This window comes from Haplochromis burtoni, unplaced genomic scaffold, assembly GCF_018398535.1.
Source record: "Haplochromis burtoni strain Fernald_Lab_line unplaced genomic scaffold, NCSU_Asbu1 Contig_947, whole genome shotgun sequence".
Taxonomy (NCBI): Eukaryota; Metazoa; Chordata; class Actinopteri; order Cichliformes; family Cichlidae; genus Haplochromis; species Haplochromis burtoni.
The window spans coordinates 12,472-24,853 of record NW_024583308.1 but is presented as its reverse complement, the minus strand read 5'-3'; the positions used below and the strand labels follow the sequence as shown (position 1 = coordinate 24,853).

Genomic DNA, 12,382 nt, shown 5'->3' with positions numbered 1-12,382 from the left:
GAACTCAGGTTTGCTCCCGCTTTATTTTTAAATACGCATACGGTACTTGTATGCGCCCTATGGTCCAGTGCGCCTTATGTGTGTGTTAAATACAGTAAGGGCACACATAACTGAGACTGCGCCTTTTAGCACAGTGCGCCTTATGGTCGTGAAAATACGGTAGCCAACAGTCAAAAAACAACAAAAAACTGACAGGATGTGAAATGTTTCACCACTAGGTGTGAGTAGACTACAGTCATGTGGGATCTATATTCTTACCCCAATTCGACTGCACAGTCCTAGAATAGATATCCAGCCCACTGGTGTTTTTCTACTACTGTGGGGACCAGATCTGGATCCACACCGGAGTTTTTCTAATCTGATGAAGGCTCATATTTTTTCAACTCTCTTTGAAGTGGATGTAACAGTGCTGGACTCTGACAAACAGTTTCATTACTTTCTAACAGTATGTGAGTTCATTGACAAAGTGTCAAAGGGAGAGTGTTAAGCTGGGATAATGTTAACTTTAAACCAGGTGTTGTTGTTTAGCCTGCTCTTGTTAGCTGTCCAGAGACATCCAGAGATCCTATTCCTCAAAGTCAGCAATTTGAAATGGGGACAGCTTTAATGTGTCAGTCTGTGAGGAAGATGGTTGTAATGGTGGTTGTAGGGATTGCTGTGCTAACTCTCCAGAGCCATGTCAAAGTGCAACAATATATTTGTTTCTGTTAGTGATGGTAAATTTGATTTTTTTTTACTGAATCGAGTTTTAATGAGTCACTCACCAAAGTGAATCAGGTATTTTGAGTCATTTGATTCACTGAGTCAGTCGACCAGAGAGTGCAAAAAATGTACATTTTCACTCAAACTTAATTTGTTTCTCTTTTCATGTAAATCCTACTGCTAAGATGAGTGATTCTAAAAGAAAACAACAAACATTTTCGAAAGGGAATATCTATTTTGTTTATTTTTATTTTATTAGTATTGTTATAACCCGGCTCTGCTAGGCGACAAGGGATGTAACATAAATGAGTCCAGAGGCAGGAGGGTTAGATAAAAAAAGAAAATAGAAGGTTTATTACCACAACTGAACACCATTAGTGAAACAACTCACAATGGGGGTGATTGAAACAAACACAACAAATAACTCATGTATTCAAATAACACTAATAAAACACTAATCATCTAAACATCTCACAGGCAGCTACTCAAAAACAAAGGTGCAGAGGCAGAGGAAGGAGGGACAGTCTGCACAGTCTATTCAAATCAACAAGTCCCCCACGAAGGAAGACTCCTCAGCCTTTTGTACTTCCCAGTAAATGCAGGCAGGCGTGTCATTGGTCCGTCGTGTTCAAGGCTCCTGCAGCAGCCAATGGTGTGTGTGGACTGGCACACTCTGATCTGCATGAAGTTGGGCGGGCATAGGTCCCTGGCCAGCCAATCACCTGTGAGTCCTGGAACACTTTGATTTCCATAGAGGAAGGTGGGGCCACCCGAGGCCAGAGGCCGTAACAGTATTTTCCTTAAATGTGTTAAATATATATTTTCTCATCTAAATGTCCACTGAGCTGTGAGCCAGGTGGCAGTAATGCGCCTTAACATTGGTTGCCAAGCAAGAAGAAGAAGAAGCTGTGAACCAGGAGGGAGGGGGTTAGTGAGTCGTGAGTGATTCGCTTACGCTAAGATTCAGCACAGGAAATGAGGGGGTGAGTAGGTCAAATGTGCTGTTAGCATGTTAGCAGAGCAATGCTACTTTGAACCGAGGAGCTATTGTCTTGATGTGAGCTTCTACTCGGGGTTTTTTTCTTCCAGTTCAGAGCAGAAATGTTTTTGTTAAGATACTGGATGTTGCGTTTTTCTCCACAATTTTAATTATAAGCTAGATATATTTCTACTAATGAAATTAGTTTGCTAACAGCAACAGGGATGAGTCAGTTGGGCTTGTGCATCATGATTCATGAGTCAGTAAAGTGATTCTCGAGTACTGAACGATTCGTTCATGATTCACGCATCACTAGTTTCTGCAGTCTTCTGTCCTATACCTTCTCTCATGTGAATTACAAGCTGAAAAAGATCAAATGTAAAAAAAAGAACAGTTCAAGCCCTCTATCTTATTTTATTGATGATCAGTGACGTACAGCAATGCATTTTTATATCTGTTAAATTTTATTTTTTCCATGTTTAGAGGACGTGTTCAGATCTGCATTAATTCTAAGAAACATGTCTGAGAGTTTACCAACCTTTCGCTGATGACGGTGTTATGACCCAGTGATGTGTTTGTTGGTATTGTACCTCCCACCGGATTGCTGGTGGTATTTTCCCTTTTCTTTTTTTCTCTCTCCTAGGAGGTGGACACCTGGGCGTGGCTGCTAGATATCTGGGTGGAGTCTTTACCTATCCTCGGACTGGATAATTGATGGACCACTGGCAGCGCTTTTGGGAACCCCGTTGACTCGATCACGGAGTTGTGTGTTGTGTTATTGTAGTGCAGGCTGGAGTATTTACGTGTACCTCTAGCCTTGCCATCTAAATAATTGTAAATAGGTTAACAAGTGGCCGTCACTTTTTGTTCCTTTGCTGTATAACTTTCACTGTCGCAGCCTAGTAGGCGTGAGAAGCCGTTTTCTTTTGTTGAACAAGTTTTCTCCTGTTTTTCGTTAGATAGTTAGTTAAGTGACTTGTCTTTTGTTTTTGTTTTTATTTTTGTGTAGGGAAGTGTAGGGAGTGTGTTTTAGGGGGTTTTGTTTATTGTTTTGGCATTGCTCACTGCCAATGAAAATAAATGGCTGCTTAAATACTTGAAAAAGGTGTCTTTGTTGGGGTTTGTGCGTGGGTGGGAAGTGAGTGGGGCAAAACTTTTGTTGCGTTCGATTACTTGCCGGGACCAGAAAGTAACAACGGAGACAGCGTTCATCTATAACCACAAATTCTCTGTAACCACCAAGGCGGTGTCCATTGTTTATTCTGTGTCTTTTAATTGCACATATACAAACATGTCAAATGTGTCTTGCCATGCAACTTAGTTTTGTGCCAGCCACTTCATCATCGATCATATCTATTTGCCTGAGCCTGAGCACTCTGGCAGAAATTGAGAGAATTATTTCACAAGTCTTGTATTGGTGTTCATTTATGAAAGGTGCATTGCTATTCATGTCTACATCTACATCTACCTGTAAATGAACTTCATCCAACTGAAAGAGATGATTTAAATTCCTCTAAGAGGGAGCCAGTTCTAATTGTCTGGAAATTTTCCTGTGACTTGCTCTTTGGCAGCACCTGAGAACATACCAATGAGTCAAGTAAATTGGACCCTTAAACATCAACATTATTTGAAAAGATAATCACAAAATTAAATATGAAGAAAATAATAATAAAGGAAAAGGGGTTAATGCTGCCTCTTGCCTTGATAATATAGAACTATTTTGTTATATTTACTACATGCACTACATTATCATGCATTATAAATTCTTTCTTAACCACGGAAATCATTTTCATCTTATAGTGGTGACAAACAGGACATCTAAGCTTCTTTTTTAGCAGGTGTTTCTTCTGCAGCCATTTAATGAGCCTTAGTGCCTTATATTTAGTTTGTTTTCCTTCTATTCTGGCGCGCAATCTCATTCCCAAAGACATTCTGGTGGAAAAATGGTAATATACAGTGGCTTGCAAAAGTATTCGGCCCCCTTGAACTTTTCCACATTTTGTCACATTACAGCCACAAACATGAATCAATATTGGAATTCCACGTGAAAGACCAACACAAAGTGGTGCACACGTGAGAAGTGGAACGAAAATCATACATGATTCCAAACATTTTTTACAAATAAATAACTGCAAAGTGGGGTGTGCGTAATTATTCAGCCCCCCTTTGGTCTGAGTGCAGTCCTTCTAATGACTAAACAGTGCACCTGTGTGTAACCTAATGTCAGTGTGAGGGCACATATTTACGACCCTTAGAAAATGGTCACAGGGTTGTTTACAGCCTGAATCAGCCAAGAGGAAGCGACGTCGCGTGAAGAGGACGGGCATGCGCAGTGAGAAAGAAGATGAGCGGAGCAAAACAAAGCACACGTGTCCGGACAAGAGAAGACGCTAGGAAAGGGCCGCGGTCAGGGAAAGACCCGAACAAAGTGTAAACAGGAGGTTAGCGAGACAGTGTACGGTACCGCAGCAAGTCTAGGCTGGGTTTCCGCCCATGTATGAACTCTGACTCCGGCTACAGCGGCCTTACGGGTGCATCGCCGGGACGAAGTGTCGGCGGAGATAGCGCTAGCAGAGGGGCTAATCGAGAGCTAAGGCTAGCGGCCGCTCCCCTCCAATCTGCCTCAGTTTCCTGGCGTTACCGGTAGAGTTTGGCGGTTAAGAACGTTCAGAAAGCGAAACAGCACGGCTGGCTGTCTGGCGAAGGACCAGCGAGTTTCCGGGAGAAGAATTGGGCGGCCTCGCTTCGCACGGCCTGGGGACTGCCGTAGCTCCGATAGCCCGCGGGACCGCCATTTTGGGCCTCAACGTCGGCGGTGTTTGGAGTACCCTGCCACCCAGACGACGCTCCGGTTGTTCACCCTGCTTCAGCTGGCTGTATGTAAAAGCTTCACCTACCCGTGGGTTCATCACGCTCCATTTCAGGAGGGGCGAAGGTACAGTTTCTGTGTTTTATTTCCTTGTTTTGTGTGGACCGGAGAATGGACATTCTATTCCGGCTGTGGAAGTTCTGGACAGCCTAGCAGACTGTAACTCCGGTTCACGACACCTACCCCTTGAACTATCTATCCGTCCCACCCCAGAGACAATTTACTGGATTAAACTGTAAAGACTGGAAATGTTCATTTGGTGTGTCTGACATTGTAAATGATGCGATGAGATTGTGTCAACAATTCTAGACAGGATAATTGCTGTGTTAACCTTTACTGTTCTTCTGTATTGTGAGTGCTTTTCCTGTGACTAGGGTGGGTTGTGCGGAGTCGAGGACTCCCAACACTGGGTCTCACCAGCCTGTTTTGATTTATTTTACCTCATTTTATTTCTTTCATTTCTTTGGTCCTGGGGAGGCTCCTTGCTGTTTTCCCTTTGCTCTCCAGAGCCCTGTGGACATTGTTAACCAAGTTTGGGTTTTTTTTTTTGAGGGCTCTCTAGACAAATATAAGGAGCCACGTTGCTTAAAAGGTCGTTGTTGATTGCTTTTGTCCCACCCAGGTTGCCTTGGAGTAGGGGCACCCGAGTTATTTGGTTAGGCACAGGACGACGGAGTTAAGTGGGACCGTGCTAGTATTCCATGTGCAGGTGCTGCTATCATTGCAGGTCCGAGCCTGGAGTCTTCCTTTTGTGCCTACTGTTACCAGGTAACTAACCCCATTCTTACAGAAGTAAGTGTCCGGGTCAATTGTGCTAGAGGGGGTTACGGACTTAGATCCGACCACCCGCTAGTCGTTCAAGGCAGCCTGTGCGCCCCTCTACCCCTACATAGCCGGGCTAGTAGCCCCTCACAATTGGCGTCACGAACAGGATTCACCCATTGGCTCGGGGTCGTTATAGAGGAGGAATAGAGTTAAGGCAAACATGTCTGAACTAGAAGATTTGAAAAGGAGCTTTGATGAACTACAGGGGAGGCTTGCGGAGCAGGCAGGTGCCTTACAGCAGGCACGAGAAGAACAGAGAGAAGCTCTTTCTCTCGCAAGGGCAGTGATTGATCAACAGGCCCAAGCTTTAAAAGCCCCGGCGGCAATCTATGTCCACCGAGACCGCAAACTGGCAGATTTTAGTGGTTGCCCTGGAAAGAGTGGAGATGATTGTGTGGAAGAGTGGATCGCGGCAATGCGGTCTGCGTTCCAAGTCATGAAGGTGCCAGAGGCGGACCGTGTAGAGCTGGTCAAACAACACATAAAAGATGAGGCCAGGGCAACTGTTAAGTTCATGTTGGATGGGGCAGGAGAGTCCGTCGAGGGCATATTTGAGGTTCTCCTTCAAACCTATGGAGACAAGGTCCCCATAGGTACCAGGTTGAAGGAGTTCTATGAGAGAAGGCAGATGTCCAGCGAGACGGTCAGAACTTATGCCTATGACCTACAGGAGAAGCTGGCTTTGATTAAGAGGCGAGAACCCAACCGCGTTCCCGACTCAGAGACAGTGTTGAAGGAACAGCTAGTGCTGGGCTTGCGGGATGACCTTTTGAGGCGAGAGATGAAAAGGAGGGTCAAGGAGGAGAAAGGCCTAACCTTCATCGGGCTGCTGCAAGCCGCAGTTGACTGGTCCGAGGAAGAAGAAGCCCAGTCCTCTCTCGCCTCCCAAAGTAGGCTCAGAACTAGAGGTGCGGTGAACGCTGCAGTACCGGCCGAAGATAAACCATCCCCCCTCACCCTGGAGATGCTCCACGAGGAGGTTAGGAAACTAGCTGCTCGTCAAGAAGAGCTGTACTTAGCACTACAGAGCAGGGAAAGAGGGAGCAGCCAGCAGAGTGCACAGCGCAGGCGAACACCCCTGAGGGACGGCGAAGGGCGATATATTTGCTACAGCTGTGGGGAGCCTGGCCACACTAGCCGGCATTGTACCAAAAAGCTAGACGCAGGGGCTCTGGCCCCTATTCCCATAGACCCGGCGCAGGTGGCATTTTCTGGCAATCCAAACGCCAAGGGTGGGGCCAAGAAACACCCCACCACACCGGCCATAGGGCGCCAAGCAGCCGAGTGTCTTCTGACAGAGGTGGAGGAGAGCCTCCAAAGGAGTGCTCTTGGGAGGTGTCGCACAGTCCACCTTAAGATAGGGGGGGTGAGACACCACCTGCCTCTGGGACACGGGGTCAAATGTGACGGCTATTACGGAGTCCCATTTCCGTAGGTGTTTTGGGCCACAGGAGTTGAAGTCAGCAGACTGGATTGAGCTCACAGCCGCAAACGGGCTCGATATTCCTGTCTTGGGCTGCTTGGAGGCCGAGGTTGAATGCGCCGGGAGAGTGGTTGGTAAGAAGTGCATTTTTGTACTCACCGACACTCACCCTCAGGTAGACAAAGCTAATGGGCTCCCAGGGATCGTGGGGATGAATGTTATAGAAGACCTCGAAGCGCTCTTTATCGCAGACGGGGGTCGCGTCCACATGGATCCCCACGCTCCAGGCGAGACAGAGGCCACCATCCGTCGGTTGATAGCCCGAGCGAGGAAGGAGTTCCCGCGCACGGGTCCGGGGGGCAAAATCGGGTTCGTCAAGGTGGCCGGCAGGGAACCCGTTATCATCCCCCCGAGGAGCGAGAAAGTGGTGGAGGGCCGTTGCGGGGTCTCACCTAGGGTTGAGTGCCAAGTGCTGGCAGAGGCGGCAAAAGAGATAGAGCTGCCGCGGGGACTGTTAGTTGCCAACACTATTGCGACAACCAGTGGTGGAAGAATCCCTCTCAGAGTGATGAACACAAGCGAGAGGGCTGTCAAGCTGATGCCAAGAGCCAGGCTTGCCGTTGTAAGCAAACCACGAGCTGTGCTCCCCAAAGAGGTTGTACGGGTAGAGGAGAGAGAGGGGGCACTCGTGGTTAAGCCGCTGGGTCAGGGTGAGAGTATAGCGACAGGGGGCGAGGTTGGGCAGTTGCCGGTCCCTGTACAGGCTAACACCCGGGACCTCACGGAGCTACAGCGTCAAAAGCTTTGTCGGCTGTTAGCCCAACACCAAGACGTATTCTCGGCAAGCGAAGTCGATTACGGCTACACCACCACGGTGACACACAGTATCCCCACCGAGGCACCCCCAATCAAACAGAGGCACCGAAGGGTCCCACCCCATGTCTTTCAAGAGTTTAAGAGGCATGTTCAGGAGCTCGTTAGCCAGGGGATCCTTAAAGAGAGCTCCAGTCCATGGGCCTCACCTGCGGTGGTGGTTATTAAGAAAGATGGAAGTGTTCGATTCTGCTGCGATTACAGGCGGCTGAACGAAGTGACGTGCAAAGATGCCTACCCACTTCCCCGCATCGAAGAGTCGTTGGATGCGCTTGGCAATGCGCTGTTATTCTCGACCCTGGACCTGACCGCAGGCTACTTCCAAGTGGCCATGAGCGAAAGGGACAGGGGAAAAACGGCGGTTACAACACCATTTGGCTTGTTTGAATGGACTCGGATGCCATTTGGCTTGTGCAACGCCCCAGCCACTTTTCAGCGGCTGATGGGTATGGTACTGGGGGACCTCAGTTTTGATATACTCCTTGTCTACCTGGATGACATTATAGTCTTCTCCCGGGACTTTGACAGTCACTGCGAGAGGCTTGAGACAGTGTTCGAACGTTTGAAGCAGCACGGGTTGAAGTTGAAGCCGACCAAATGCTTCCTTCTGCGGCCGGAGGTTAAATTCCTTGGCCACGTGATTTCTGCTAAAGGCGTCCAGGTAGATCAAGAAAAGGTCAAGGCCCTGGAGGCATGGCCGGCTCCAAGGAGCGTGCGAGAGGTGAGGCAGGTGCTTGGATTCATGAGCTACTACAGGCGGTTTGTGCCAAGGTTTGCACAGTTGGCCAAGCCTCTGCATGCCCTGGTTGGGAAAGGGTTGAAAAACACGTCGAGGGGCACCCAGACGTTTGTTTGGACCAGTGAGTGCCAGGAGGCACTGGACGAGCTGAAACGGTGCCTGGTGTCCCCTCCAATCCTGGCCTATCCCAACTTTGGCCTACCCTTTATATTGACCACAGATGGGAGTCTGCACGGACTCGGAGCTGTGCTCAGTCAAAAACAGGAGGGCGTAGAGCGTGTGGTAGCCTACGCGAGTCGGGGGCTGAGAGGCTCCGAGAAGAATGACAAGAATTACAGCGCATTTAAACTGGAACTTCTGGCGCTTAAATGGGCTGTTACCGAGAAATTCAGGGACTACCTGATGTACGCCAGATTCACGGTAGTCACGGACCATAACCCGCTGCGCTACCTGGCAACGGCTAACCTGGGGGCTGTCGAACAGCGGTGGGTAGCACAACTCGCTGAGTATGACTTTGAGGTGTGTTACAAGCCCGGGCGGCAAAACACGAATGCAGACGTCCTCTCCAGAATCCCTGACCAAGAGGAACCTGAGCAGGAGGACACGGGCAAGGACTTTATCAAGGTGGGCCCGGAAGAAGTGCGTGCGTGTCTGTGGCCTGCTAGGTTGGAGGAGGATGGTAGGGCTGATCTGAAAGCCAGAGTGCAAGCGACTGCTGGGAAAGCTCTCGGTGGGCACAGCTGGGAGGAGGTCGAAGTGGCTCAGAAAAACGATCCGGTCGTCGGGCCCGTGTATCGGGTGGTTGAGAGGGGCACGGAGATGAGCCATGCCGATCTCCACGCGTTAACACCGGACGCGAGGCGGCTTCACCAACAGCTTGACCGCCTTAGGCTTTATAAGGGTGTACTGTATAGGCATGTCAGTGACCCTCGTGATGGGGAGGAGATCAGGCAGCTCATTGTCCCAGGGGCCTTACAACGTAAGGTATATGAGAACCAGCATGAGCATGGGGGGCATTTCAGTGCAAAGAGCACCCTCGCGGTGCTGAGAAGGAGCTATTACTGGCCTACCATGAGTAGAGATGTTCAAGATTGGGTTCAGCAATGCAGGCGGTGCGCATTGGCAAAGGATGTCTTTCCCAACCACAGGGCCCCCATGACCTGCAGCAATGTCACCGCACCCCTGGAGGTCCTTGCTATGGACTATACGGTGCTAGAAAAGTCTTGTGGGGGATACGAAAATGTCCTTGTCCTTACAGACATGTTCACCAGGTTCACCGTTGCCGTCCCCACCAGAAACCAAACTGCTGAGACGACAGCAAATGCTTTGCTGAAACATTGGTTTACCTATTACGGGTGCCCGGCCCGGTTGCACTCCGATCAGGGGAGGAGCTTCGAGGCTAGTGTTATAAAAGAGCTGTGCAGGGCCTATGGGATTGCCAAGAGTCGCACCAGCCCTTACCATCCGCAGGGGAACGCGCAGTGTGAGAGGTTTAATAGGACCATGCACGACATGCTCAGGACACTGCCACCAGAGAAGAAGCGGGATTGGAAAACGTACTTGCCAGAGTTGGTTATGGCCTATAACTCTCGTGAGCACTCTTCCACGGGTTATGCGCCCTTCTATCTCCTGTTCGGGAGGGACGCCAGGATGCCCTTGGACCTCCTGGGAGGGAAAGACATGAGGGAACCAGAGGCGGACAATCTGGACGACTGGGTCCGGGACCACCACGAGAGGCTTAGGACCGCGGTGGAGGTAGCAAGCTCGGCTACTCAGGAGGCTTCTAGGAAGAGGAAGAGGATCTACGACCGGAAGTCCCGCGGCGCCCTGCTTCAGTCCGGTGATCGGGTGCTGTTGCGCAACCACAAACCCAGAGGCAGGAATAAGATCCAGGACAAATGGGAACCCAACCCTTATTTGGTGGTGAAACAGAACCACCCTGACATTCCTGTGTTCACGGTCAAGCCAGAGAAGGGTGGCTCGACGAGGGTTGTGCATAGGGATCAGCTCAAATTGTGCACCTTCCAAGCGCCGACATGGCGGCTGAAGCAGGCCAATAGGTTGCCAGCCGAAGTGGAGTCCGATACAGACTTCATGGAGGTTGTTTGTGTTCCACCACTCCCCTGTGGGTCGAACCCGAGCGCTCTCGTTGCCCCAGGGGCGGACGAGGTTGGCAACTGTGTCGCCCAGGGGTTGGAGCCGGATTTAGCGGGGGAGGTACAACCAGTTATGGCCCTAAGTGAGCCAGAGGAGAGCGATGAGGCCTCAGAGGCGAGCGATGAGGTGCACGAGGGGCGAGGGGAGGTTTTGCAGTTTGAACGCCCTTTGAGGCGAACCCGAGGGGTACCTCCTGTGAGGTATAGAGATTATGTTACGAAATGAAGCCATGGATTGCTGTTATGCTCATTTGCAATGTAATGTGAGTCATATGTGAATGGTATAGAGTGTTACTGAACATGTGGGTTAATATGTGTTATTCTGTGTTTGTTACAGGGATGAACTGCTTGAGTCGTCGCTGGTGTGGCAGGGTTTAGCTGGGGGGAAATGTGAGGGCACATATTTACGACCCTTAGAAAACGGTCACGGGGTTGTTTACAGCCTGAAGCAGCCAAGAGGGAGTGACGTAGCGTGAAGAGGACGGGCATGCGCAGTGGGAGAGAAGACGAGCGGAGCAAAACAAAACACACGTGTCCGGACGAGAGAGGACGCTAGGAAAGACCCGAACAAAGTGTAAACGAGGGGTTAGCGAGACAGTGTACGGTACCGCAGCGAGTCCAGGCTGGGTTTCCGTCCGTGTATGAACTCTGACTCTGGCTACAGCGGCCTTACGGGTGCAGCGTCGGGGCGAAGCGTCGGCGGAGATAGCGCTAGCCGAGGGGCTAATCGAGAGCTAAGGGCTAGCGGCCGCTCCCCTCCAATCTGCCTCAGTTTCCCGGCGTTACCGGTAGAGTTTGACGGTGAAGAACGTTTAGAAAGCGAGACAGCACGGCCGGCTGTCTGGCGAAGGACCAGCGAGTTTCCGAGAGAGGAATTGGGCGGCCTCGCTTTGCCCGGCCTGGGGATTGCCGTAGCTCCGATAGCCCGCGGGACCGCCATTTTGGGCCTCAACGCCGGCGGTGTTTGGAGTACCCTGCCACCCAGACGACGCTCCGGATGTTCACCCTGCTTCAGCGGGCTGTAGGTAAAAGCTTCGCCTACCCGTGAGTTCATCACACCCCATTTCAGGAGGGGCAAAGGTACTGTTTCTTTGTTTTTTTTCTTTGTTTTGTGTGGCGTTTCGGGGGGTACACCGCTTCTGCGAGTGTGACGCTTATTTTGAGCGATGAAAAAATAATAAGATATAATTTTATTTTTATATTTCAAAATCACAATAATCTTCCAATTTAGAACTACAAGTTAAAAAAAAGAACTAAACACAAATAAAATACACTTCAGCTAAATACCTAAATACTAATTTATTTTCCCAAACCACCCGGAGCCGCAAAATAAAGACTAAAGAGCCACATGCGGCTCCGGAGTCGCGGGTTGCCGACCCCTGCCCCAGGGGAAAGTGGGAAGCGGTCCCCGACCCCATTCAGTGTAACAGGCTCAGCCGGTACCTCAGGCCGACACTCAAGAGCAGTCACACGTTGGTCGACCTCCACAGCATTGGTCATAACTTGCTCGCAGACATCCGCCTGTAGTTTAACTACATGTTTTAAAGCACCCACCTCAGCACACAGCTGGTCCATTCGCTGTAGTAGACAACACACATCCATGCTGGAGTATGTAACAGGCGGCAAATCATCCAGGTGATGAGAGACAAATCTTGGGATATTCTCCCCACACTCATTCAGCACTTTAAGACAGAGATTAATATTGTTGGCGTCTTTATGCTGTCCTTTATATCAGCGGTCCCCAACCTTTTTTTTTGCGCCACGGACCGGTTTGTGACCGACAATATTTTCACGGACCGGTCTTTAAGGTGTCGCG

General features: G+C 49.8%; 1 protein-coding gene across 1 annotated transcript; it reads left to right on the top strand.

Moving 5' to 3' along the window:
* Positions 1-7,000: 7,000 nt before the first annotated feature.
* On the top strand, positions 7,001-10,807 carry cuzd1.1 (CUB and zona pellucida-like domains 1, tandem duplicate 1). Its single transcript, XM_042216177.1, has one exon. It carries the CDS (start codon positions 7,010-7,012, stop codon positions 10,790-10,792), a length of 3,783 nt encoding a protein of 1,260 aa, XP_042072111.1. The 5' UTR covers positions 7,001-7,009; the 3' UTR covers positions 10,793-10,807.
* The last annotated feature ends 1,575 nt before the right edge of the window (positions 10,808-12,382 follow it).